The 26087-nt window shown below is 49.2% G+C and overlaps 1 protein-coding gene across 3 annotated transcripts in view; it reads right to left on the minus strand.

Moving 5' to 3' along the window:
* Positions 1-26087, minus strand: part of LOC146801785 (E3 ubiquitin-protein ligase TTC3-like) — a 1762960-nt gene that overhangs the window by 232755 nt on the left and 1504118 nt on the right. For all 3 annotated transcript variants that reach the window (XM_085621278.1, XM_085621277.1, XM_085621276.1), the window contains exon 41: positions 21730-21831. In XM_085621278.1, coding sequence (XP_085477404.1) covers positions 21730-21831 — 102 coding nt within the window. The remainder of the gene's footprint in view (positions 1-21729; positions 21832-26087) is intronic.

The following is a 26087-nucleotide window of genomic DNA, read 5'->3' on the forward strand; positions in this document are numbered from 1 at the left end:
GTCACCGACATCTGGCGCGCGCAAGACGAGCATGTCTTGAAGCCCGAAGGCATTTGCACACTGTTCTCAAGAAAACGCTAAGGCGTAAAAAGAAGGCCTGACACAGGCTAGGAACACGATCCGGATCCGCGTTGCACACGGAAAAGAAGAAAACTGACGTCAGCGCACCAGGGTGGGGCTTATGTGACCTCGCGGACGTCAAGCACGCGGAGGACGTCGGGGCGGAGTTACGAGGTTCCGCCCCCCAGCACGCAGAGATGCTGGGCAAGAAAGTTTTCCAGGTCCAGTCTCACGCCTGGGGATAATTCTACGTTAAGGAATCTGCGGCTAGTAGTCTCTATCAGATCTTGAGAACTCTGGGCAGGAGTGCTATTGGCAGAAACGGGTACAGAGACCGGGGCTCCACTTCAGATGAAAAGCGTCTCCGAGTGAGAACTGCCTTGGGAACTCCAGCATGCAGAACTGCTGACATTGCAAATTTTTAGCAGTGGCAAACAGATCTAACCAAGGCTCTCCCCACAGCAGAAAGAGACCTTGCACCACCTCCGGATGGAGACGCCAATCCGTGTACCTCTAGGCATCTTCGGCTGAGTTCATTCTCTCTGGCTTTCAGGGAGCCCATTAGATGTTGAACCACCAGGGATATGGCCTACTGTTGCAGCCATGTCTACCCGCCCTGTTTGTTGCAGTAGCACGTCGGTGGTGTTGTCTGTGAACGTTTGCACTAGCCTTCCCTTGATGGAATGTAGAGCCTGCATACGCCAATGGGAATGCGTCACCAGAAGGATAAAATAGGCCACCTAGCAGACTCTGAGTCAGTCTGACCCAAATTCAGGATAGAGGCTGAAACAGCTGTATCATAGCCTGAGCACCTTGGACTCACCGTTTGGTAGGATAAGCTCAAACTGCATTATATCCATTACAAGGAGTGTCAGGTGTGACTTCCGCACCTTGATAGTGAACCCCAGCGAATGCAGCAGGCACGCGGTAGTTTGGAGGTGGGAGAAAACCCCCTGGGGCGAAGCCCGCCTTCAAGAGCCAGTCATTGAGATAGGGGAGGACTGGCACCCCTGATCTACGCAGATGAGCTGCAACCACCACCATCACCTTGGTAAACACCTGAGGGGCACTTGTAAGGAAAAAGGGGAGCATAGCAAGCTTTAAGTGCTCGTGCCCTACAATGAACCGCAGGTATCGTCTGTGGGGGGTAGGACAGGAATGTGAAAGTATGCATCCTGCAAGTTTAACACTACCATCCAGGCTCCTGGGTACAGGGCAGACAGGACCTCAGCAAGAATTTGAGAAGGTGCAGGTCTAGAATAGGACGAAGGCCTCCATCCTTTTAGGACACCAGAAAGTAGCGGGAATAGCAACCGTGACCCACTTTTGGCATTGGCACCCTCTCTATGGCTCCTTCTGTCGAATGCTGTTACGTCATTGCGGAGAAGGGATATATGGTGCTCCCTTAGCCTGTCATAATTAGGTGGCATGGAGTGAGGGGTAGCCTCGAAGGGGAGGAAGGAGCCCCTCTGACGATCTGCAAAACCCACCGATCCGATGTTATAGACCGCCAGTGGGCTAGTTAATGACGGATCCTGCCCCACACTGGGTGCCCAGGATGTTAAGAGGCAGATTATATGGGTTTGGAGGCTGTGCTGCCGGGTGAGTGGTGGACTGGCTTGACCGCTGGCTGCCCAACCCACGGGGTCTGTTGGTATCACATCCTCGGTCATGCAGAACTGGAAAGCTTGCGCGTTGAGGTGGCTGGGCAGGTAAAGGCGCGGCTGGAAGTTGCTTCTGCGGCCACGAAAGGCGGATTGGTGGTGATGAGGGGCCATGGAAAAGCCCAAGGACCTGGCCGTAGCCCTGCTGTCCTTAAAGCGTACCAGCGCTTAATCTGCCTTGTCCCCAAAGAGATGGGAGCTATCACAGGGAATCTCCATAAGTTATGTTTCGACAATCCCAGAAAAGCCGGTAGCCGCCAACCAGACATGGTGCCGAAGGGCTAGTGACGATGAAATCGCTCTGCCAAGTGAGTCAGTGTTGTTCAGTCCACATCTAATGGTGAACATATCTCCATCCGTCCCATTGACAACAGCCTGGGAGATCACGGCCCAGACCCCCTGAAAAACTGTTGGCATCACCTGTGTAACCATATCTCACAGGAATAGCAGCCCAAACAGCATGCGGTGTTCACATACCACAATGCCAGACTTGTGGAAAAAAGCATTTTCTTTTCCAAGTTATTCAGCCTCTTGGAATCCCGATCTGAAGTGCGGTTGGGAATGCACCAGGATTTTTGTGGGAAGTTGAGGCTTGGACCTCTAAGCTCCTTGGGGCAGGGTGTTATGTGAGGAACTGTTTTGTGCGGTCCAGATAGAAGGAGAGCGCACGCTTTGGGTCCAGACGGTGGAGCCTCTCTTCCTCTTTCGAGGAATGCGGAGGCGGAAAGAAGGTGGGCACTGTAACACACTGGCCGATGTGAAAGGCCTTAGGAAGAAAGGAAGGACGAGTTCTTAGAACAATCTTGTCCGGATAGACAGAGAGGAAAGGAGGTTTAGAAGAAAGAGCCTGGAGCTCACTCACTCTTCTGGCAGAGGTGATGGCAACCAGGAAAGCAGTCTTGAGAGTAAGAAGACGAAGAGGACAGTTATGAAGTGGCTCAAAAGGAGCGCACATCAAATAGGTTAGCACCAGATTCAAGTCCCACTGAGGCATCACGAAAGGGACAGGAGGAAACATGTGAGTAATGCCTTTTAAGAATCTATTTACAACAGGGGACTTGAAAAGAGAAGGCTGATCAGGAAGTCGTAAGAAGGCAGAAACAGCTGAAAGATATCCCTTGATGGTGCCCAGAGCAGAGCCTTGCTGGACCAGGGAAATAAGAAAGAGGAGAACCTCAGAAAGAGGGGCGGAAAGGGGATCCACAGCCTTTGCTGTGGACCATGCCACCAATTTGTTCCACCTCTCTATTGCTCCTTCTGTCGAATGCTGTTACGTCATTGCGGAGAAGGGATATATGGTGCTCCCTTAGCCTGTCATAATTAGGTGGCATGGAGTGAGGGGTAGCCTCGAAGGGGAGGAAGGAGCCCCTCTGACGATCTGCAAAACCCACCGATCCGATGTTATAGACCGCCAGTGGGCTAGTTAATGACGGATCCTGCCCCACACTGGGTGCCCAGGATGTTAAGAGGCAGATTATATGGGTTTGGAGGCTGTGCTGCCGGGTGAGTGGTGGACTGGCTTGACCGCTGGCTGCCCAACCCACGGGGTCTGTTGGTATCACATCCTCGGTCATGCAGAACTGGAAAGCTTGCGCGTTGAGGTGGCTGGGCAGGTAAAGGCGCGGCTGGAAGTTGCTTCTGCGGCCACGAAAGGCGGATTGGTGGTGATGAGGGGCCATGGAAAAGCCCAAGGACCTGGCCGTAGCCCTGCTGTCCTTAAAGCGTACCAGCGCTTAATCTGCCTTGTCCCCAAAGAGATGGGAGCCATCACAGGGAATCTCCATAAGTTATGTTTCGACAATCCCAGAAAAGCCGGTAGCCGCCAACCAGACATGGTGCCGAAGGGCTAGTGACGATGAAATCGCTCTGCCAAGTGAGTCAGTGTTGTTCAGTCCACATCTAATGGTGAACATATCTCCATCCGTCCCATTGACAACAGCCTGGGAGATCACGGCCCAGACCCCCTGAAAAACTGTTGGCATCACCTGTGTAACCATATCTCACAGGAATAGCAGCCCAAACAGCATGCGGTGTTCACATACCACAATGCCAGACTTGTGGAAAAAAGCATTTTCTTTTCCAAGTTATTCAGCCTCTTGGAATCCCGATCTGGAAGTGCGGTTGGGAATGCACCAGGATTTTTGTGGGAAGTTGAGGCTTGGACCTCTAAGCTCCTTGGGGCAGGGTGTTATGTGAGGAACTGTTTTGTGCGGTCCAGATAGAAGGAGAGCGCACGCTTTGGGTCCAGACGGTGGAGCCTCTCTTCCTCTTTCGAGGAATGCGGAGGCGGAAAGAAGGTGGGCACTGTAACACACTGGCCGATGTGAAAGGCCTTAGGAAGAAAGGAAGGACGAGTTCTTAGAACAATCTTGTCCGGATAGACAGAGAGGAAAGGAGGTTTAGAAGAAAGAGCCTGGAGCTCACTCACTCTTCTGGCAGAGGTGATGGCAACCAGGAAAGCAGTCTTGAGAGTCAGAAGACGAAGAGGACAGTTATGAAGTGGCTCAAAAGGAGCGCACATCAAATAGGTTAGCACCAGATTCAAGTCCCACTGAGGCATCACGAAAGGGACAGGAGGAAACATGTGAGTAATGCCTTTTAAGAATCTATTTACAACAGGGGACTTGAAAAGAGAAGGCTGATCAGGAAGTCGTAAGAAGGCAGAAACAGCTGAAAGATATCCCTTGATGGTGCCCAGAGCAGAGCCTTGCTGGACCAGGGAAATAAGAAAGAGGAGAACCTCAGAAAGAGGGGCGGAAAGGGGATCCACAGCCTTTGCTGTGGACCATGCCACCAATTTGTTCCACCTGCAGGCGTATACCGTTTTAGTGGAGGGACGCCTGGCTGCCAGAATGACATCAAAGACTTCAGGAGGCAAGTCAAATGGCATCAACTGCCGCCGCTCAATCTCCACGCATATAGGTGGAGGCTGGACAGGTTCGGGTGGAGGGCCGTCCCCTGCTGCTGCGACAGAAGGTCCTCCAGAAGAGGCAGTCGAATCGGAGGATCGATTGACAGACTGAGTAGCTTGGGATACCAGTATCTTCGTGCCCAAACCGGAGCCACAAGGATGACTTGGGCCCGGTCGCGCATGATCTTCTTCAGCACTCTGGGCAGAAGTGGTATAGGCGGAAAGGCGTATAACAGACCGCAACTCCACTCGCGACGAAAAGCGTCTCCGAGTGAGTGCCACCTTGGAAATTCCAACGCGCAGAACTGATGACATTGCGCGTTCTCTTCGGTGGCGAATAGATCTAACCAAGGCTCTCACCATTGCCGAAAGAGGCCTTGCGCCACATCCGAGTTCAGATGCCATTCGTGATCCATCATGCACCGGCGGCTAAGTTTGTCCGCCCTGGCATTCAGAGAGCCCGCCAGGTGTTGAACCACTAGGGTGATGCCCTGATGTTGCAGCCATGGCCAGAGGTGCAGAGCCTCCTGACAAAGAGTCCACGACCCCACCCCGCCCTCTTTGTTGCAATACCACATGGCGGTGGTGTTGTCTGTGAACAGCTGCAATACACTTCCCCGGACAGAGGGAAGGAATGCCTTCAGTGCAAGCCGGATCGCCCGCAGCTCCAATAGGTTGATATGGAGCCGGGACTCCGCCGGAGACCAGAGGCCTCTGATCTCCGCCTCTCCCATGTGGCCCCCCCCATCCCAGGAGGGACGCATACGTCACCACTACGTGCTCCGGTTGGGGTAGGGAGAGGGATCTGCCGCGGACCCATTCGTGGTCCGTGAGCCACGACTACAACTGTCTTGCAGTGCCCTCAGCGATCAGGACGTGGTTGGACAGGTTGCCCCGATGCTGAGCCCACTGGAACTTCAGGTCCCAATGCAGAGCCCGCATCCGCCACCTGGCGTGATGTACCAGCAGGATGCAGGAGGCCATCAGACCCAGCAGCCGTAGGGCCATCCTGACCGAAACTCGGGATAAAGGCTGAAAGATTGGAATCAGAGCCTGAATATCCCAAACCCGCTGTTCGAACGGATAAACCCAAAACTGCGCCGAGTCCAGAACCGTTCCGATGAAGAGGAACTTCTGGGAGGGACTCAGATGTGACTTTGGCACGTTGATGGAGAACCCCAGCGAATGCAGGAGGTCGGCCGTAGTCTGGAGGTGGAGCCCGCCTTCAACAACCAGTCGAAATAGGGGAAGACTGGAACCCCTAATCTGCGCAGATGAGCTGCGACCATCGCCATCACTTTCGTGAACACCCGAGGGGTGCTGGTAAGGCCGAAGGGGAGCACGGCAAACTGAAAGTGCTCGTGGCCTACCGTGAACCGCAGGTAACGCCGGGGGGCCGGCAGGACGAGAATGTGAAAATATGTGTCCTGCAAATCCAACGCTACCATCCAGTCTCCAGGGTCGAGGGCAGCTAAGACCTGAGCCAGAGTCAGCATCTTGAACTCCTCCTTCCGGAGGAAGCGATTGACGTCCCAGAGGTCCAAGATAGGACACAGGCCCCTTTGTCCTTCTTGGTGACCAGAAAGTAGTGGAAATAACAACCACTCCCTACTTCCGGCCCAGGAATGCACTCGATGGCCCCCTTGGCCAAGAGGGCAGTGACTTCCTGTTGGAGAAGAACCAAGTGATCCTCCGACATGCGGTGGCATGGCAGGAGGGGAGGACTCTAAGGGAAGGGAGTAACTGTGGCAGATTATCTGCAGCACTCATCTGTCTGATGTAATCTCGCGCCAGTGAGGGAGGTGGTGGTGGATCCTTCCACCAACTGGCATGGGGTGCTCCCCGAAGCGGAGATTAGGAAGGTTTGGGGGCAGAAGCAGCGGGGGTGGAGGTGGACGGACCCACACGCTGGTTCCCCGACCAGCCCCTGCGAAAACCACGCACCCGGCCGCGCTGGGGCTGGTTTTGCCCTGGCTTAGGGGATGGGCGCGCCTGACTGCCTCTACCTTGGCCACGAAAGGAACGAAAACCAGGAGAGGCCGAACTTTTAGTAGAAAGGCCCAAGGACTTGGCCGTAGCCCGCAAATCCTTAAAGCGCTCCAGGGCACTGTCAGCCTTGTCGCCAAACAGGCGAGTGCCATCAAAGGGCATTGTGAGAAGTTGGCCAGATATAGGATGTCACTAATTCTAGTGTACACCTTGTATCAGTCCAAACAACCCTTATGGTGATTGGTTGTAAAGTCAACCTTATAGACCAGCTATCCTAGTGGTAGCATGGACAAGAGCAGTCTTAGGCTAAACTCTGAATGGCATGTGAAGCCAGCTGTTATACCATATATAATCCCTTGAATACCAAATGAAAGGACACCACAACAGATATATATAAAAATAGAATGTATTTATTCTAGTCAAACCCTCAGCACTCTTTATGAGGTTCGAGGTAAGTACAACACAGTCTTATTTAAGCATACATTAAGTCACACAGGTAAGTAATACAGTTAGGCCCTAGGGGCCACGCAAACCATATACTAAGTAAGTGGTATAAGGACCACTGTCACGAACACAGGATAGGCCTAGGCCTAGGAAATCGCTGGGGCTACACTACACTACCAAAGGTTAGGAAGTGGGAGGCCCACGAGATTCAGGTGCAGAGTGGAAACACTCACGCGTAATGCGTAAAAGTCGATAAAATTACTAGCAGTTAGAAATTAACAGTTTTAGGACACTTCTGGTATAGCTAGAAAGTCGAGACTCGGAAACTAGACCCTAGGATAGTCAATACCCTTGTGAGCACCGAAGTACCCAAGTTACCTAGCCCACGGGCTGCGGGTGCATAGGTGTGAACTTGCGTCGGGTTTCGTCGTTGACTTCTATGGATGCCTGAAGGAAAGTTGCTGACAGGCAGTCAGTGAAGAGTGTCCGGTGGATCCCGAGGTGGGGATCAAGAAGGAAGGAACCTGCAAGCAGAAGGGACAGAGTCTAGGTCACCAGCCAGGAGCTGGGAAGGAACCAGGCGATGTGAAGGTGCAGGTGAAGAGGTGAAGCTTGTCGCAGCAGCCACGGGTACCAGGAGACGTCGAGGACGACCAGGACCAGGAGGTGAGCTGTCCCACGAAGGTTCTTGCTGTCGGCGGCGTCGAAGTCGAGTCAGGACCCAACAAGCCTTGGCAAGCGGAACCCACGCAGGATGGAGGACTTTCTTCTGGTGCAGACCAGGAAGGTCTGGGGTGCTTCTCTTTCACAGAGGAGCGGGTGCCAGTCTGGAGGAGCCGGACCAGCAAGATGAAAGTAAAGGTTCGTCGTCGCAGAGGCTACTAGCCAATGGGCCAGCAACCGGACAACACGTCGAGCAACACAGGTGCAGAAGGGCCCCACGCAGAACACGTGAAGTGTGGGGAGCTGGTCTTCTTTGCAGATGGTGCTCAGGATTGGGGCTTCTCAATTCCCCAAGCACAGCCTCGAGGGAGCCTCGGAAGTCGCGCTAGTCAGTTACTAGCCACTTTTCCCAAGTCGCTGGTCCCATGTCCCTCGTCGCCTCCACGGGTCTCAGCTTCGCTGGAGATGTGGATCTGGTTCAGAGGTGTCTGGAAGTCTCGGCGCTGGTCAGTCTCTGCAGTCGTCCCTCGTAGGATTCAGTCGCAAAGCAAGCAGCGGTCGCTGGATGGTGCCTGGTTGCCCAGGGTGGTCACTCCTTGGCCACAAAGGAGATTTCTTCAGTCTTCTTCCTGAGGTCGAATGTCGAAGGTCCAGAGTTTCGGTTAAAGTTGCAGATTCAGGTTAATCTAATTTAGCAGGGCTCAGCTACCTACTGATATACTGGGCTAGTGGGCTGGGCTACCTACAAGGTCCCTCCTATGGGTGGGACCAGGAAGGGGAGTGGTTACACCCCCTTTCCTTTGTCCAGTTTCGCGCCAGAGCTGGGGCTGGAGTGCCCTAGCGCCGGTTTGAACTGGACTATGCATGGAACACCTTGTGTGCCCCAGGCATGTCTCATTCCTTTCAGCCCTTCCTGCCCCAATACACTAAAGTCTGTCTGGGGAGGTGCTAGCACCTCCCCAAGCAGGAAACCTATCGTCCAAGCCTCCCTCGCTGGAAGGACTCCCAGCAGCAGGAGGTCAGACTTGTGTCTGTGGCAGCAGCATCCATTTTGTGATGCTGAGGCTTTGGTTAGAGTTAAACAGCAAAGTAGGATTTTAACATGTCTCTCCCTCTAGAAGGGAGGAATAATATCCTCATCACCAGAAATGGTATGGGGGTATTATTCCAAAGTGCTAGACACCTTACACGACATGTTTTGATAAAGCCAAACCATAGTTACCATAACCGTTTAAGATTATAAGGTACTTTAAGAGTATATGGTAGGCTATATCATAGAACAGCTATAAGGACATGGTTCCGAAAGCTGCAGACAGGCTCAGCTCATGCTAGAGCACCATCTCACATGTTACCAAGCACTCTGCCTCCAGGATTGCTAAGGCCTGCCATAGGAGTGACTGATAGGTACACATGTGTCTATATATAAGGTAGGTATAGGAATACTACAGCTAAGCAAGGGGTGATTACACGACCTTGTGTCATAATGGAAGGCCAGGCCAGGGGTGGCATAATACATGCTGCAGCCCCTGGTAGGCCTAGGGTACACCTATGCCCTGGGTACCTAGGGTACACTGTACAGGGTCCAATAAGGTGATCCTTACCAATTGGGTATGTACCTAGGGTACATGGAGTCCATTTTAAAGAGAGAGCAGACAGCCTGAGACCCTGAATGGCAGGATCTCAGGCCAACTAAGTCGAAAAACCAGCTAGACACTAGGCAAAAAGTTGGGGGTAACCATAGTCAGATATTCACCTCCCTACAGGCATGTCCATGAGCGAGCTTTGGACATCAGGCGAAAACCCATTTGAACGCAACCAGGCGTGATGTCGCAAAGCCACAGTTGTAGAAATCGCCCTGCCCAATGAGTCGGTGGTGTCCAACCCACACCGAATGGCTAACTTAGCCGCATCCTTACCCTCAGCAATTGCCTGAGAAAAAGGCCAGCCTGCACCTCCTCAGGACACTGATGCAACACCTGAGCAACGGCATCCCACACCGCGTGGGAGTAGCGGCCCAACAAGCAGGCGGTGTTCACCGACTGCAGCCCTAAGCTGGCTGAAGAGAATAACCGCTTCCCATACTGGTCCAGCCATTTAGAGTCTTTATCTGGTGGGCCGTAGGAAAAGTACTCTGTGACATTGAGGCCTGAATGACCAGGCTCTCACGTGTAGGGTGAGTAGTCAAAAAGGCGGGGTCACCGGGCGCTGGTCGGTGGCGCCTGGCAACGTTTTTATCCACCGGAGCCCCCGTGGCCTGCCTCGACCAAGTGCCCAAGAGGACGCGGTAAGGGCATCATTGAAGTGAAGCAACGGCTCCGACGAAGTAGATGCTGTCTGGAGCACCTCGGTGAGGAGGTTGGTCTTGAGGGCTACTGTGGGGAGGTCAAGATTAAGGGCCTTAGCCGCCCGACCGAGGACCATCGTGTAAGAGGCTCCTTCCTCCATCGTAGGCGGGGGTAGCGAACCCCGAGTCAGAGGAGACATTGAGGTCGCCAGCCTTCTCCAAGTCATCCACCCAATCCTGCTCGGAGTCACATTGCCGGGCAAGAGGGTCTTCAGACCCATCCCAGTCTTAGTCCGCCTCTGGCGTAGAGGGAGCCGGTCACGGCGGCACAGCCTGGAGCTGGAGCAGGGATGAACGGCGCCAGCCGGGGTCGGACCGGCGCCGGCTCTCAATGCGGGTCCCAGGCCGGAACAAAATGGTCCTGGAATCGGGGCAAGGGAGGAATAAACGGCACCCAGTGTGGCGCCGAGGGTGGAGCCGAGGGAGGTGCTGGGGCCGGAAATGTCGCACCTCGTGGTGCCGGAGCCGCAGGATTCTGTGGCGCCGGGGCTGGCGCAGGTGGAGGAGCCGCCGGGCCAACAGGATGTGGATACAGGACTGCGGGCCCGAAGGCGTGCCGGCGGAAGCCCGAGGCCTAAAAAGGCGGTCCATGGTAGCAAGGAATTCTTGCACCTGTTCGGGAGTCGCCGACGGAGCCGGGTATGGCAGGTAGGCCGCGGGACTCCCAGGCTCCAGGGGAGCCGCGGGGCGAAGCCACTGTCCCCCTCGTCCACCTCGGGGAGCGACGGGGGAACGTCGGAGAGCGAACACGCTTCTTCGACTTCTTTTTATGGCGTCGCTTACCGGAATCCGAAGGCGAAGACTTGGAGTCTGAGGAGCGCTGCTCCGGTCCTGCGAGCGGTCCCGGGAACGGCCCCTGGACCTGGTGCGGCGGCGTGACAAATGTCGGACCTCCAGCAACTTCCTACGCCGCTCCCGCAAGGCCTTGGGGCAAACATCGTGGGGGTCCACCACCGACATATTCCAGCGGCAGGCCCCACAGGACTTAAAGCTGGGCATCCCTAAGTGCACTAGGAGAAAAGAGAGGAGAGAAAAAGTCTCAAAATAGTAGTCAAAATGTGACTAAGGTACGTGCTCAATACGGATCCGCGCTTGCTGGCGCAGAAAAATAAAGAACTGACGTCAGCGCGCATGGGTGGTGCCTAAGTACTCTCCGTGGTGTCATCTCGGCGCTTATAACGCCAGTGATGGACGCGGAGCCGCACAACGCCAACTACTGACGCGCAGGGGTACTGCTAAGCTAAACTTTCTGGATCCAGTCTGAAGGCTGGGGATATTCTAAGGTAAGGAATCGATCACTAACGTGTCTCTTTCAGATACATACTGCTTGTACACTTAATATTGTTATGCGCTGGGGGCAGTGTGGATCCAAATGTCTAGTGAGCAGTAGTAGTAATATTCTTTATTCAGTTAGAAAGACTTAGAAAGACCATAAAATATACAAAATCATACTATATTTACACACAACGATGTCAATCAATTTGGGATATGGTCCCAGCCCATGTGGAAATTTAGTTTGTAACTGAACATTATCTGCGCCATCTTGTCTCTCTCCAGCGCCGCATGCAGAAACACACGGCGGCCATTTTTTTTTTACACCATGGCCCCTCTCCCCGCTCATTGCCGATCGCCAGCGCGTCCCTCTGGCGCTGCGAACATCCCCCCGCGCGCTGGCCACCCCCGCTCTCTCATACATGGGCCATAAACCCCCTCCTTCTGCGTGACCCTGCCATGGAACCACATCCCGCGCCTGACCAACACCTCCTTTCATCCCATACATGGTCATACATCCTTTTGATAACCCCCTTCCCCTGCGCCCGATTGTCCGAACCGATCCCAGGCCATCACCTAGCCCTGCGGATGCAGTTTATTGCCCCTACTGTAAGGGAGACACCCCACATCAAAGGGATTACAGTAGATCCACACCCCACCCCCTGAGACCCGACCAGTCGCACACACCCCCAGGAATTGGCGGAATGTCCAGCTGTGTGATAGCCATCTCCTACTATGGGTGGGGTGGGGACTTCTACTGTAGATATGTGTGGGAACAAGCTTGAAGTGGGGATTCCAAGGATGTCTTTCCGTACATCAAAGTCTCAACAAGAATGTATCACATGTAATAAAGCAATAAACCTGTGTATAAGAGGCCAGGCCTCAGAGATGTGGGGAGAGCACCTTGAGAAGATTCCCTGTTGGTCTGATCTGATGTGTTCTCCTCCGGAGAGAATAAAACTTTGTTTCCTGCCTTCCAGTCTCCAGCGCCTGCCTCTTTTGTTGGTTAATCATCGAATGGTATAAGAGGCGATTACCGCCGGGCAATACTTAAGGTTATGTTGTTCGTTGATTGCCCATCCTGCCTTTTTTTACACCCACACATATCAAAAATCTATGCATCATTTCATTCATTGGTATTTACCATAAGATCTGAATTTATAAACATTTAGAAACTCTAAAACAATTCGAATTTAGCCAGTGACATAGCGAAGCCAAATTTTTTAATTCATAAAACTAGGAGTGTGAAACATGCTATGATAAAAAGCATGTGTAAAAATGATACCATGTGGGCATACCGATGTTAGTGGGATTATACGATGAAGCGTAGACGTGGAGATGGTTATTTGCCCACAATCGTCCGTAACTTAACGGAGGATGCAATATACCTATAAACTGTGTACGAGACCATGTCTGTCTGTAATAGTTGTAGATACAACAGTGCAGGTCTGCATTGTTTGATGTTTAAGCTCCTAAGCAAAGGGGCAAGTAATGCCTTCCTGTTTAGTTGTACTAGCCACAAAAAAGACAAAATGCTGCTGCAATTGCGCAGAGGCAGAATAACATGGGCACACTGTGAGGTCCTGGTCACAGCTGGCTGTCGAGGGGTAAGCGAACTGTAAGTGTGACATATTTAAACAAAATTTCACTGGGTAATACCGATACGAACTAGGGGTAGTGAGCAAATGCGGTTCAATATTTCTGGTCGTTACCAACCTACCATATAAATTGATTGTTTGCTGTGCTCCCTCCTCCTCTCTTTTTCTCATCATGCAATCCATCCATTCCTTCTTGACCGTGGCTTTCATATGCTTCGTGAGGCTCGGGGATTATTAAAAAGGTCTTGTCTCCCTATCAATTTAAGTTGTGTTTTGACATATTCCAACCACTGGATGTTACCTGCCTTATCTAGCTTCAGACAGTCAGTAATTACTACTTTGGTTACTAATGCTTCCGGTCGAATCCAGACTGAGACACAGACAGGACGATGTCTCTCACATGGATGAGACCCAATTCTTCATGACAAATGGATGCTAGAATGGACCTAGGTACTCATAACAGTTTGCATGCAAATTTGTTTTCGGCAGTCAGTAATTGTAGTGGGTCCTGTGTTCCCCAGATCCCTGCACTGTAGGTTGCTGCTGATACACATCTGGTCTTATATATTTTGAGCACTTCTCCAATGGGGGAGGATCCTAGTTTTTTTGTAAACTTATGGATGGCACGTGTATTTTGTTCGAACTGGGAGCATCCATCCCGGCCCAGATGTTCCTAATTGCATTCAGGAATTTCAGTAGGATGGTATAAGTGCAAAAAAGGTATAGGATATTAGTGCAATTACACCACCCTAAGGCACAAATAGCTTGTTTGCAGGAAACCCACCTAACTGCTGCTGAAGCCCTCAAACTGTGTTAACAAATAGCCAGGTCTTCTGCCTTTGCACGAAGGAGGCTATTAGGCTGAGAACAGGGGTTCCCTTAAAAGCGTTGGGCACCAGAATTGACATACAAGGTCTAAATGTTCTCCTCAAGGGTACCTTGGATGGGGTGCCGATAATCATGGGTAATATTTACGCGCCCAATATGGAACAAGACACCTTTTTCCAAAGCATTATAACAGTGGGTTCAAGGGTGATCCCTATCGGACGCTTGCATCAATGAAATGAAGGCATACGGCAGTACTCTTTTTACTCACCCCCACATCAATCACACACACTCCTGGATAGGATCCTTTGTACCAATTCTCTCCAAACAAAATCTACTCAGGCTGCATGTAGGAAGGTGGATATCTGACTATGGTTACCCCCAACTTTTTGCCTAGTGTCTAGCTGGTTTTTCGACTTAGTTGGCCTGAGATCCTGCCATTCAGGGTCTCAGGCTGTCTGCTCTCTCTGTAAAATGGACTCCATGTACCCTAGGTACATACCCAATTGGTAAGGATCACCTTATTGGACCCTGTATAGTGTACCCTAGGTACCCAGGGCATAGGTGTACCCTAGGCCTCCCAGGGGCTGCAGCATGTATTATGCCACCCCTGGTCTGGCCTTCCAATCAGACACAACTGGCTGATCACTCAGCTGGGGCAAGGTCGAGTAATCACCCCTTGCTTAGATATAGTATGCCTATATCTGGCCTTATATATAGACACATGTGTACCTATCAGTCACTCCTATGGCAGGCCTTAACAATCCTGGAGGCAGAGTGCTTGGTAACATGTGAGATGGTGCTCTAGCATGAGCTGAGCCTGTCTGCAGCTTTCGGAACCATGTCCTTATAGCTGTTCTATGATATAGCCTACCATATACTCTTAAAGTGCCTTATAATCTTAAACGGTTATGGTAACTATGGTTTGGCTTTATCAAAACATGTCGTGTAAGGTGTCTAACACTTTGGAATAATACCCCCATACCATTTCTGGTGATGAGGATATTATTCCTCCCTTCTAGAGGGAGAGACATGTTAAAATCCTACTTTGCTGTGTAACCTCTGACCAAAGCCTCAGCATCACAAAATGGATGCTGCTGCCACAGACACAAGTCTGACCTCCTGCAGCTGGGAGTGATCCCAGCCAGGGAGGCCTGGACAATAGGTTTCCTGCTTGGGGAGGTGCTAGCACCTCCCCAGACAGCCTTTAGTGTATTGGGGCAGGGTGGGCTGAAAGGAATGAGACATGCCTGGGGCACACAAGGTGTTCCTTGCATAGTCCAGTTCAAACCGGCGCTGGGGCACTCCAGCCCCAGCTCTGGCGCGAAACTGGACAAAGGGAAGTGGGTGTAACCACCCCCTCCCAGGTCCCACCCATAAGGCGTGACCTAGCAGGTATCCCAGCCCCCCAGATTAGTATAAGAGTGGGAGTTGGGCCTCAAGACTTTAGATTATCCTGAACCTGCAAAACTGAACAGAAACTCTGGACCTTCGACATTCGACGAAAGAAGAAGACTGAAGAATCTCCCTTGTAGCCAAGGAGTGGCTACCCTGTGCAAACAGGCACCATCAAGTGACTACCCTTTGCTTTGTGAAACGTTCGACGAGGAACCGACTGCAGAGCCCGACCAGAGCCTTGATTTCCAGACTTCTCCGACCCTCATCCACATCTGCAGCAGAGCTGAGATCCGTGGAGGCGACGAGCGACGTGGGACCGGCTACCTGGGAAAAGTGGCTAGTAACTTACAGCGCAGCTTCTGAGGTACCCTCGAAGTTGTGCACCGGGGATTGAGAAGCCCCAACCCCAAGCACCATCTGCACCGAAGACCAGCCCCCCACACTCCACGAGTCCTGCGTGGGGCCCTTCAGCATTTTCCTGCTTGCCGCGTCTGTCCGGTTGCTTGCCCGCTGGCTAGTGGCCTCTGTGACGACGCTCCCTGAAATCTTCTGCGCTGGTTTGGCTCCTCCAGACTGGCTCCCGCTTCTCTGCAAAGAAGAAGCACCCCAGACCTTCCTGGTCTGCACCAGAAGCAAGTCCCTTGTTCTTCGTGGGTTCCGCTTGCCAAGGCTTGGTGAGTCCTAGTCCAACTTCGACGCCGCCGACAGCAAGAGCCTTCGTGGGACAGCTCGCCTCCTGGTCCTGGTCGTCCTCGACGCTTCCTGGTCCTCCTGGCTGCAGCGACAAGCTTCACCTTCACCTGCAACTCTTCACGACATCGCCTGGTTCCTTCCTGGTTCCACGTGGTCACTGGCTAGTGACCTTGACTCTGTCCCTTCTGCTTGCAGGTTTCTTCTCTTCTTGATCCCAGGCTTGGGATCCACCGGACACTCTCCCCTGACTGCCTGTCAGCATCTTCTTCAGGCATCCATAGGAGTCGACGACGAAAACGACGCATCTTCACCCCTATGCACCCGCAGCCTGTGGGCTAGGTAACTTGGGTACTCCGGTGCTCATCAGGATAGTGGCTATCCTAGTGTCTAGTTTTCAAGTCTCAACTTCCTAGCTACTCCGGAAGTGTCCTAAATCTATCTATTTCTAAACTGTAACATTGCTATTGACTTTTACGCATTACGCGTGAGTGTTTCCACTCTGCACACGAATCCCGTGGGCCTCCCACTCCCTAACTAACGCTAGTGTAGTGTAGCCCCAGCGATTCCCTAGGCCTAGGCCTATTCTATTTCCGTGACAGTGGTCCTTATACCACTTATTTAGTATATGGTTTGCGTGGCCCCTAGGGCCTAACTGTATTACTTACCTGTGTGACTTACTGTATGCATTAATAAGACTGTGTTGTACTTACCTCTAAACTCATAAAGAGTGCTGAGGGTTTGCTTAGAATAAATACACTTTATTTTATATATATATCTGTTGTGGTGTCCTTTCATTTGGTATTCAAGGGATTATATATGGTATCACAGCTGGCTTCACATGCCATTCAGAGTTTAGCCTAAGACTGCTCTTGTCCATGCTACCACTAGGATAGCTGGTCTATAAGGTTGACTTTACAACCAATCACCATAAGGGTATTTGGACTGATATAAGGTGTACACTATAACTAGTGACATCATACATCAGGCCAACTTCTCACACTGCATACCTAGGTAAGACCCTCTCTGACCACAATCCTCTAGAACTCACTTTGTCTTTGGCCGTATGCTCACCTCCATCCCCACCTGGCGTATGCAGCCGCAGGTTCTGGAGGACGCGGTATTCTGGGATGCAATAACCACCACCATTGTTACATACTTTGCGGAAAATACCAATATAGCCTCCTCACCAGTGGTTGAGTGGGAAGCTTTTGTTGTGGTGCAAGGGGCAGCCATTAATGCAGTGGCAGGAGTGCGCAAAACCGTTCTACAAGATCTTACACGCGTCAAGGACACTTTGGGTCCCTTAGAAAAGGCGGCAGCAGAGAACGAAGACATGGCCAGCAGTTACAAGAAGCCAGAATCAACTATGCTGAACTTCTTGAGCGACTATGGGTGATACAGCCTACATACAAAAAAACAACACAGACCGACACATTCAGTGTGCTGCTAGCGCGTATGATGAGACCAATGCCCTCACCCACAGCTATACTTTTCATCCATGCGCCACAAAATTATTCTGCGGTCACCTAAATCGAAATTAACAGTGTCATCCGGGATTTCAACAGTCCCCTAACCACTGGCGGACCGCATTGCTATACCTTCCTTTCTAGACCAATCGCCCAGAGTGTGCCCGCAATAAAACACCGGGTTTAGATAGCCTCCCTGTTGAATTTTATGATACTTTTTTTTTTGTAAACATAATTTTATTGTTGACAGCCAGTACAGTGCGTGGGCCTTGCAGGGGAGCCAGGGTACATAATCAGGATGACATAAATGAGAGTCAACATTTTCAACAACATTCGAGGATTGATTGTAGGTAAAATATATCGTGAAAGAAGATAAAAACAAAAGAAAGAAAAAAGAAAGAAAAACAACTGCGCCACATTGCCTCCGTTCAACAAATAGAACAGTCTTGAATATAAGGGAAAGTTTTCGCCATCCACAGTTGCAGCGAATAGAGGTACTAAGGAAATGCCAATCCGCGAGTGTCATAGCAGCAATTGTTCAGCGTCAGACGGGGTGGGGTGGGGAAGGCGGGGAGAGGAGACTCCAGATACAGACCCCTGTAGTCGGCCCACCATTTCCACATTTTGTAGTGTTTACGAGGGCATCCCCTCGAATTTTATGATACCTTTTCATCAAGATTAGTGCCTCAGTTGGAAAAACTATACAAAACCTCCCTGGAGGAAGGAGCACTACCTACCACCACCAGATTAGCTCTGGTTACCTCACTGTTAAAATCAGGTAAGCTCTCAGAAGAGCTCTCTGTCCCTCACCAACACTGAATACAAGACCCTGAGCTGGCATGCCAGTTGCTTCCCCAGCTCACTAAACTAATACACTCGGATCAGTGTGGATTTATTCCACGTTGTAACACCTCACTCAACATACGCTGCTTTTATCACGTAATGGATGCAGCCCTCAATTAGTATACAATGGTCGGTTGTATCTCACTGGATCTCAGGCATGCCTTAGATACCTTGGGTGGGACTTCATGTTTGCTACTTTACCACATTTTAGTATCCATCCCAATTACATGGAATTAGTTTAATTATTGTACACCTGTCCTATTGCACGAGCTAGAACGGGCCCCCATATTTCCTCCACATATCCAGTGAACTGTGTCACAAGGCAGGGATGTCCGCTCTTGTCACAGCACTGGAACAACTGGCGCAACGGATTCGGCAGGAGGCACTAGAATTGGGGATGCCCCGGGGGTCCTACAACGCATGCTTTTTCATTGTACGCCGATTATATGGTAGTGTCTGTAAAGGACCTTCAGGCAAATTTGTCAGGGATCTCACAGATGCTTTCTGTGTTTGGCGACCTTTCTGGTCTTCATGTGAACTATAGTAAATCCTATGCCTTTTCTTTGCAGACACCTTTGCAGGGCCCACACTGCTTTTTGGCAATGCACATACTGAAATAGCACCACACATTTTCTGATACCCAGATCCAAATATATGGCAAAGCAAATGATTTATTGGATGGGAATCTTCTGAAGACGACCGCATCCCTTAAATCACAAATAATCTTTTGGGTCACACTAACTCTGTCAGTAGCGGGACGACTGACTCTCGCCAAAATGGTTATGCTGCTCTGACTCCTTTATCATTGTATGAATTTAGATGGGCTGCTACATGCCCAAATATTTAAAAAACTGAACATATTATTAACTGATTTGACATGGGCCAATGGACGATGCAGGATCAGCTTAGATAAGTTGCAGCTACCCACCGACAGGGGTTGAATGGGTGCTCCAGACTTTAAAGCCTACTGCTTGGCAGGACAATTGCAATAGTTGGCCAACTGGTTAGAAGGCCACAACCTTGTGGAGATCGGATGTACGAATGCCAAGCTGAACCAGGGTAGACTACATAGATTGCTCTGTCCTAGTTCCACGACATCCCAGTCTTGTTCCATTCTATTGAGCATAGTCCTCGCTTACTGGAAGACAGCCCTCCGCTATGCTGCCCATGTGTACCATATGCCCTGAATATTCCTTTGCAAGGTCTCCCTATATCCTCGGGCATCTTGAAATTAAACAGACTGGACAGGAATGGACCTTTCTTTTAGAGTACCTGGGCAAGGTCTCCCGCAACTCCCACTTTAAATGTATACAGTTTTCAATTTTACACCCGGCCTACCTTAAGCCACACAAACTTTACACACTTTTTCCCACTATGTCGTCTGCCTACCCCGTTGCCATACTTCGGACACAGGTTTACTGCGTTTGTTATGGGCTTGCCCTCACTATCCTCTTACTGGGCGGATATCAGGACTGCTTTATCAGAACTAACTTAGACTACTGATACACAGTCGAACATTGTATACTGGGATTGTATCTCAGGCCCAAGGGCTCCAAGGTACTCAAACGCATCACGCATTTAGCATTATTACTAGCAAAGCTGCTCCTTACTAGCAAAGCTGCTCCTTAAGAGACCCTGGAAGTCCTCAGTAACACCAATGGAGAGAAGAGGTCAATCGATGGGGAATGGCAGAAAGTGGTACCTTGTGCAGGGAAGAATATAGAGAGTTACAAAAGAGGCCCATCGCTATGGAATGGACACACTACTTGAAGCTTTCACAGCTCATGAAACACATAATGTCTCGTCTGTCTAGGGACAGATCACACAAATCATTTTTTTCTGTACTGCATTCAGTGGTATAACGCCGCAATCCTTTTCCGAACAGTGATAATTCTAAAAGACCCAACTCTGACCTGTGATAATGCATAACAGAAGTATCTATCACACATCATACTTTCTCCCATAAAGGCCAATTCCAGATAGATTACTGGGATCAGCTATTCTTGTCGTCATATAGACACGTTCCCCAGTAGCGCAATGTGGGTACTTATTTGCAAACAAGACGGTGACAAGTTAAGGTGTGGGGGTTGAATGTCGTTGCTTATATCTTGTGTTGCTACTCTATGTATACAGCGTACTTTCACCAGCCACACAGTGGCATGCGTCTGTACATGCAAATGCAATAAAGTTATTTATTTTTTTTAAATGTTGGGTGTGTCCAGGGGCACTCTCTCTAATATATACGAGATTTTTATTTATTCACTTTACTCTTACACCACTAGTCGAGAGGTGAAGCGGCTTTGGCAGACCCACCTTGAATACACTGATGAAGATTGGTCAGAATTATTGGCCACTCGTGATAAAGTCATGTGAGAGGCATGACTGAAGTTCTCTTATTTTAACATTTTACATGACTGGTATTGCTCTGTACACAAGCTGAGAAGGACTCACTTACTACCCCCATGACAACTGCTGGAGGTGCTTAGAACATGGCTGTGACTTCCTTCATTTACTGTGGTCCTGCATAAAACTGTCCGCAAGTGGACAAGTATCTGAACACATTGCAGAATACCAGCCCCCTCTTCCGCTCTTTATTCCCTGGGCCAAACTGGCAATTTTACACGATGTTCTGGATGTAGACAGCTCCGTACATTGGAGGAGGTGGATGTCAACAGCTTTGATGGTCGCGAAGGTCTATATCTTTTGACACTGGCAACAATCTACTCTTCCTACACAGCAAGGATGGTCCACTGAACTTTTCCAATTAACCACATACTAGAGTTGAATATACAAAGTCCAGGATAAATGAACTCAGTTTGAGGACGTATGGGGCCCGTTTATGAGACTTATCGATCCCTAGTACCTATCCCTCAAGTGTGATAAGGACGGGCATACACTCATTTCTTCTGGACGCCTTTGGGTGTCATGTCTCGACCCCTCTTATTAGAGGAGTCTTCCTGAGGTGGGGAGACTGGTGACTGCCAGACCGTTAACAAGAAACAGGGGCTCCTCATGCTGCCTAGCAGAAGAAAGGACTATTCCCAACTGGACAGAATGAGAGGGGGGGCACTGGATGTGAGACAGTGTTGCTGACAACTATACGGAAGGACCCAGTGACATTGGACTCTTCCATTAATGTTGGTGTGTTCTATCCTACGCACATACTGGTAGTGAGATTCTTGGACCGACTTGGGAGGGAACTATGGCCTGGTGACATGAGCTATTACATTACTACACTGGGGCAATGTCCATAGGAGTCACCATTGTTTATGGAGAGGAGAAGAGCCCTTTGGTTGATCCTTCCATCAGTTCCACCGAAACTTGTGTGTGCTCTTTCATTTATCCTTCCTTCCCTTCTTTATTTTCTTTTTTGCCTTTCTTCTGCCCGCGTATGCAGATGGTATGGACTATGCTGTAGTCCCTATGTATAATGGGACACTATGAACATACTGTTGGTGTTGTGATTTGATCTATTGTTTTTGATCAACTGCACTGTAAAGTAATAAATAATATTGATATAAAAAGAATTAACGAAGACACAAAAAGTCTATATACTTACAGGTATACTGGGAGGAGACTGAAGGGTTTCAACCTGCACTGGCTGGAGACTACTTAGCTTTGCACCACTTTTTACCAAATTGATTCGAATTTCAAATTGTGACTGCAAGAATAAGAAAAAAGTAAGTATAGAAAGATTAAATGTGGTCAGTTATTAAAATGTACATTAGCAGTGTTAGCTTTTTCAATACATTCATGAACAATTCCATAATTTAAAAAAAAATGACAATTTTCTTTGTGTTTATTCCTCTAATGCTAAAGCAGTTTTCCACGGAGGGTTAGGGTAACTTCAGATTCATTAAACTGTAAACTGGGGAAATAGCAGCACTCTAGAACCCATTACAAAGTCAGAAGGAAAGCATGCAGAGACCAGTATAACAGTAAAAGACCAAACCAGGTATATCTGACATGGGATGTATTACATATTTTATTCTCTCCATTAACTCAACCAACATATGAAAGGAACTTCAAGAAATGAAATGGGGGGGGGGGGGGGGGGGGGAGGGGGTTTAATATATAGTTGTAAATATGCAGAAACTTTTGGTAGGAGCTATATTTTTACTACCACAAAACTGGCTAAACTGATTTTAGTTTGCTGATTACGATTGTTTGATTACCACCGTTAGTGTTGGCTAGATTGCGGTTCCCCCCCCACTAACCCCCACCCCCTGCAAGATGATTTTTCTGGGTTGAAGAAATTACATTCTGCAATGCTCTTTCTGGAAGAGACTTATCTAACTGCAGACTCCTCACCTTAGAATACTCCCCAGGCGTCAGACTGGATCTGGAAAAATATAATACCCTGTGTAGAAGATGTTCCCCCACTTTTTGCCCCCATTGGAACTACTTGATACTGCCTTTTCGACTCAGACAGTGCAATGAAGCCTGTTACCCAGGTTCCAGTGCCAGGGTTCTTTCCCCTAAACGTACATGTTCAATAGTAATTTAATTGACAAGGACTTTATAACCCTTGTAAGTCCCTAGTAAATAGACCCACTGGTACTTAGGGCATGGGTACTTAAGGGGGTTCCCAAGGGCTACAGCATGTATTATGCCACTTTAAGAAACCCACAAACAAATTGCATGCACACTGCCATTGCAGGAAGCGTGAAATGGTACAAACCATTGAGAAAATATGCCATGGCACACTGCCAGTGTGTCACGCCCATAGACACTGCATATACTATATGTAAGTCACCCCTAAAGCAGGCCTTAGAGCCTAAAGGCGAGGTGCATTATATTATATGTGAGGACATATCTGCATAAGCAGATATGCCTGTGATGTCTGATTTAATTGCTACAACATTGCAAGTGTTCAGGGAGCCATTTAAGAACATGTACTGGGCTCTGGTCAATAATAGGTATGCAGGTACACAATGGCTTCACTGACAATAATGGTGTTTAGTATCAAACATCTTGTCTTGACAAATCCATATTGATGCCTGTATCAGATTTGTCCTGGCATGCACCCAGAGGCACCTTAGAGGTGCCCCCTAAATCCAGGCAACTTTATGGCTCCCTGCAGGTGAGAGCCCACGCTGTTGGATGTCAGAATCAATGCGTGCTCCAGAGGAAGGTGTTATCACCACCTCCAGCAGGATGATTAGTGTATCTGCTAACCAAGTTTAGAGCTTCAAAGCCCATGTCGCCTTTGATATGCAACCACAGCTTCCCCCAGAAATAGAGAATGCCCTCCACTGATCTGATGTTTTTGCATTTGTCACTCCGAGTGGAAAGGGTATGCCCAGACGTGGGTCCCTTGCTCTCCATGCCACTGAAAATCAAGCAAGCCTGGCTGAAGACGGCTGAAATGCCAGAAACCGGTCCTAGGATGCTTGTTTCCAGTCCAGGGAGGACCTGGCTTGGCAGTTCGGTCTGGACTGTTCCCATGAGGCACAGGGTCAAGACTGATTTGCATATGGCTGGGTTCAAACTGGGACGGCATGGTGAGCAAAAAAACGATGGATTTAGGCCCAGATCTCTGTACTGGGGTGAATGTATGACATTGTTCTACATTCTGTCCATCAATTGTTGTTTTTGCATTTGTCACTCCACTGATCTGAGGCATATCTGGCACCAGGACAAGTAGAAAATTATCTATACACTAGGCGTATTGCACCTCCAGGCTAGTTACACCCCTAAGGTGGGCTACCTGATGTGCTCCACGAAAGAGGGGTTCCACCATCTTGTTTTTGATGTAATTAGAAACTCTGGTACAGTTTTATGCCCACTCTCCACAGGAAGTGGTCATACAGGGGATGTAGTAACCCATTAGCTACAACTCTTCACTCCCCTTAACGCCAAGTTACCTTTGGTAACGCATGACCTGGTAGGGACCGAGTCTAGTCGCAGATTCCTTAACTTTTGACTTCTCCCCAGGCGTTGGACTCTGGTTGTGACATCAGTGGAGTCATATAAGTGCCTTCCGGCACGCGGACGTCAGTTTCTTCGGTGAAACCTTTCGCGCCACAATGCAGAGTCACTATAGAAACTGGCTGTGGAAACTGTGTGCCAAAAAGATGAATGTATCTTTGAAACTATAACTAGAAACAGACATAAATGGTATGCCAATACTAAGTCAAGATCTATAAAGTAAGACCAAATGGTTCGGTGAATCACACAACTACATGAAAGAGTGATCACTGGTGTATAAAACCAGTACTGAAAATAGGTAAATTCCTTACACCCATACAAGGTCTGTAAGGTAAGATCAAATGGTTTGACGAAGCACATAGCTACTTGAAACACTGACCACCGGTGTATAAACCAGAGTTGTAAAAGGAAATACCTCTTACACTACAAATCGTTGTCAGAGTGGGGAGAATTGATAGGGCGTTAAGGAATCTGCGGCTAGACTATGTCTCTACTAGACAATATGTTACTGAAGGTAAGTAACTTTTTCATCTGATAGAGATATCTAGCTGCAGATTCCTTAACTTTTGAATTAAATACCCTAGCTATACCCACCTGGAGGAGGGTCTGCGAATTAATCCTACAAAAGTTCTCAGAGAATCAGCCAGTCGAAATGAACAATAGACCAGTCGTACGTATGAATGGATGAAAAAGAGCATGAGCGCTTTACAAAAACTGTGTCAAGGACCACAGGCAATGTAAATAAAAACAACCCTACAGGCATGGAAAACGCCATGCCCCAAGGACAGATGAATAATACTGTGCCAGTAGATAACAGTATGATACAATTACATGACCCCTAAAAGGACAAGAAGGGACAAAAGCAATAACGAACACCCTGTAAACTACAGTTCCCTACACCAGTAAGGAAATAATCAAAAGAACCTGTCTTAAGAACCCCAGAAAAAAGAGAGATTCCAGAACTCATCCACATAGAGCTTAGATGAAAAAACACACATTAATCGTAAAGTCGAAAAGACCAATCCAAGCACAAAAACCAATGAAAATCAGAGACTATCCTTGAAGAAAATGTCATTAGATAAAATGACCACTACAAGGGTCCCACAATGCATAGAACCTGTAGAGATGGAAAGATGGCAATTAATCAGATATGAATCTGCCAAAAATAAAAAAACAATGCCCCCATCTATATAGCTCATACTGTATGTATATATATAGCTCCATACTCATAATACATATATATAGATCCACACTCATAATATTATATATATATATATATATATATATATATATATAATATATATATTACCTACTGGCGGTCGCCAGTAGGTAGTTATAGTTAGGACCCTGTTTCCATAGGAAAACCGCAACATTCTATTTTGAATAACTTTGGCGCCGGTCGACGAATCCTCGCGAAATTTTCAAAATAGGTGGGGCGCTACGCTCCGCTCCTACCCTGAAAGTCTCGGGGGGATTCGTCAAGCGGGGGCTGAGATAAAAGGGGGTCCCAAAACGCGTTTTTCCCATGCATTTTTCCATAGGACCTTTAGACACAGCTACAGCCCGAACGACTGAACAGAGTTCCTTGAAATTTGGCAGAGAGGTAGTCCTCAGGTCAAGGAAGTGCCTTTTGTAGGTTTGGTGTAAATCTGTTCAGTAGATTCTGAGAAAATAGCCTTTAAACCAATATATATATCTGAGCCAGCTTACGGTGCGCTTACCGTACGCGTACGGTGACGTGCGCGAGCGCGATTCTGATTGGCCGTTAGATCTTAGTAAACATTCGAATCGGTCGAAACCAGGAAGCGGCGGCCGCCATTTTCTCTCTCGCACTCTGACAGGGGGTTGAAAAACAAAGTGCAAAAACATGTAAAGGGGCTGTTTAGACAGCTCCCAAGCACCTAGCCATGTCGAGGGAGTCCCCAACGATCCCCCAAATGAAAAAAGGCAATTTGAATTTTTTCGAAAATTTCGCCGATTACGCTT

Source organism: Triturus cristatus, chromosome 8 (assembly GCF_964204655.1).
Source record: "Triturus cristatus chromosome 8, aTriCri1.1, whole genome shotgun sequence".
Lineage (NCBI taxonomy): Eukaryota > Metazoa > Chordata > Amphibia > Caudata > Salamandridae > Triturus > Triturus cristatus.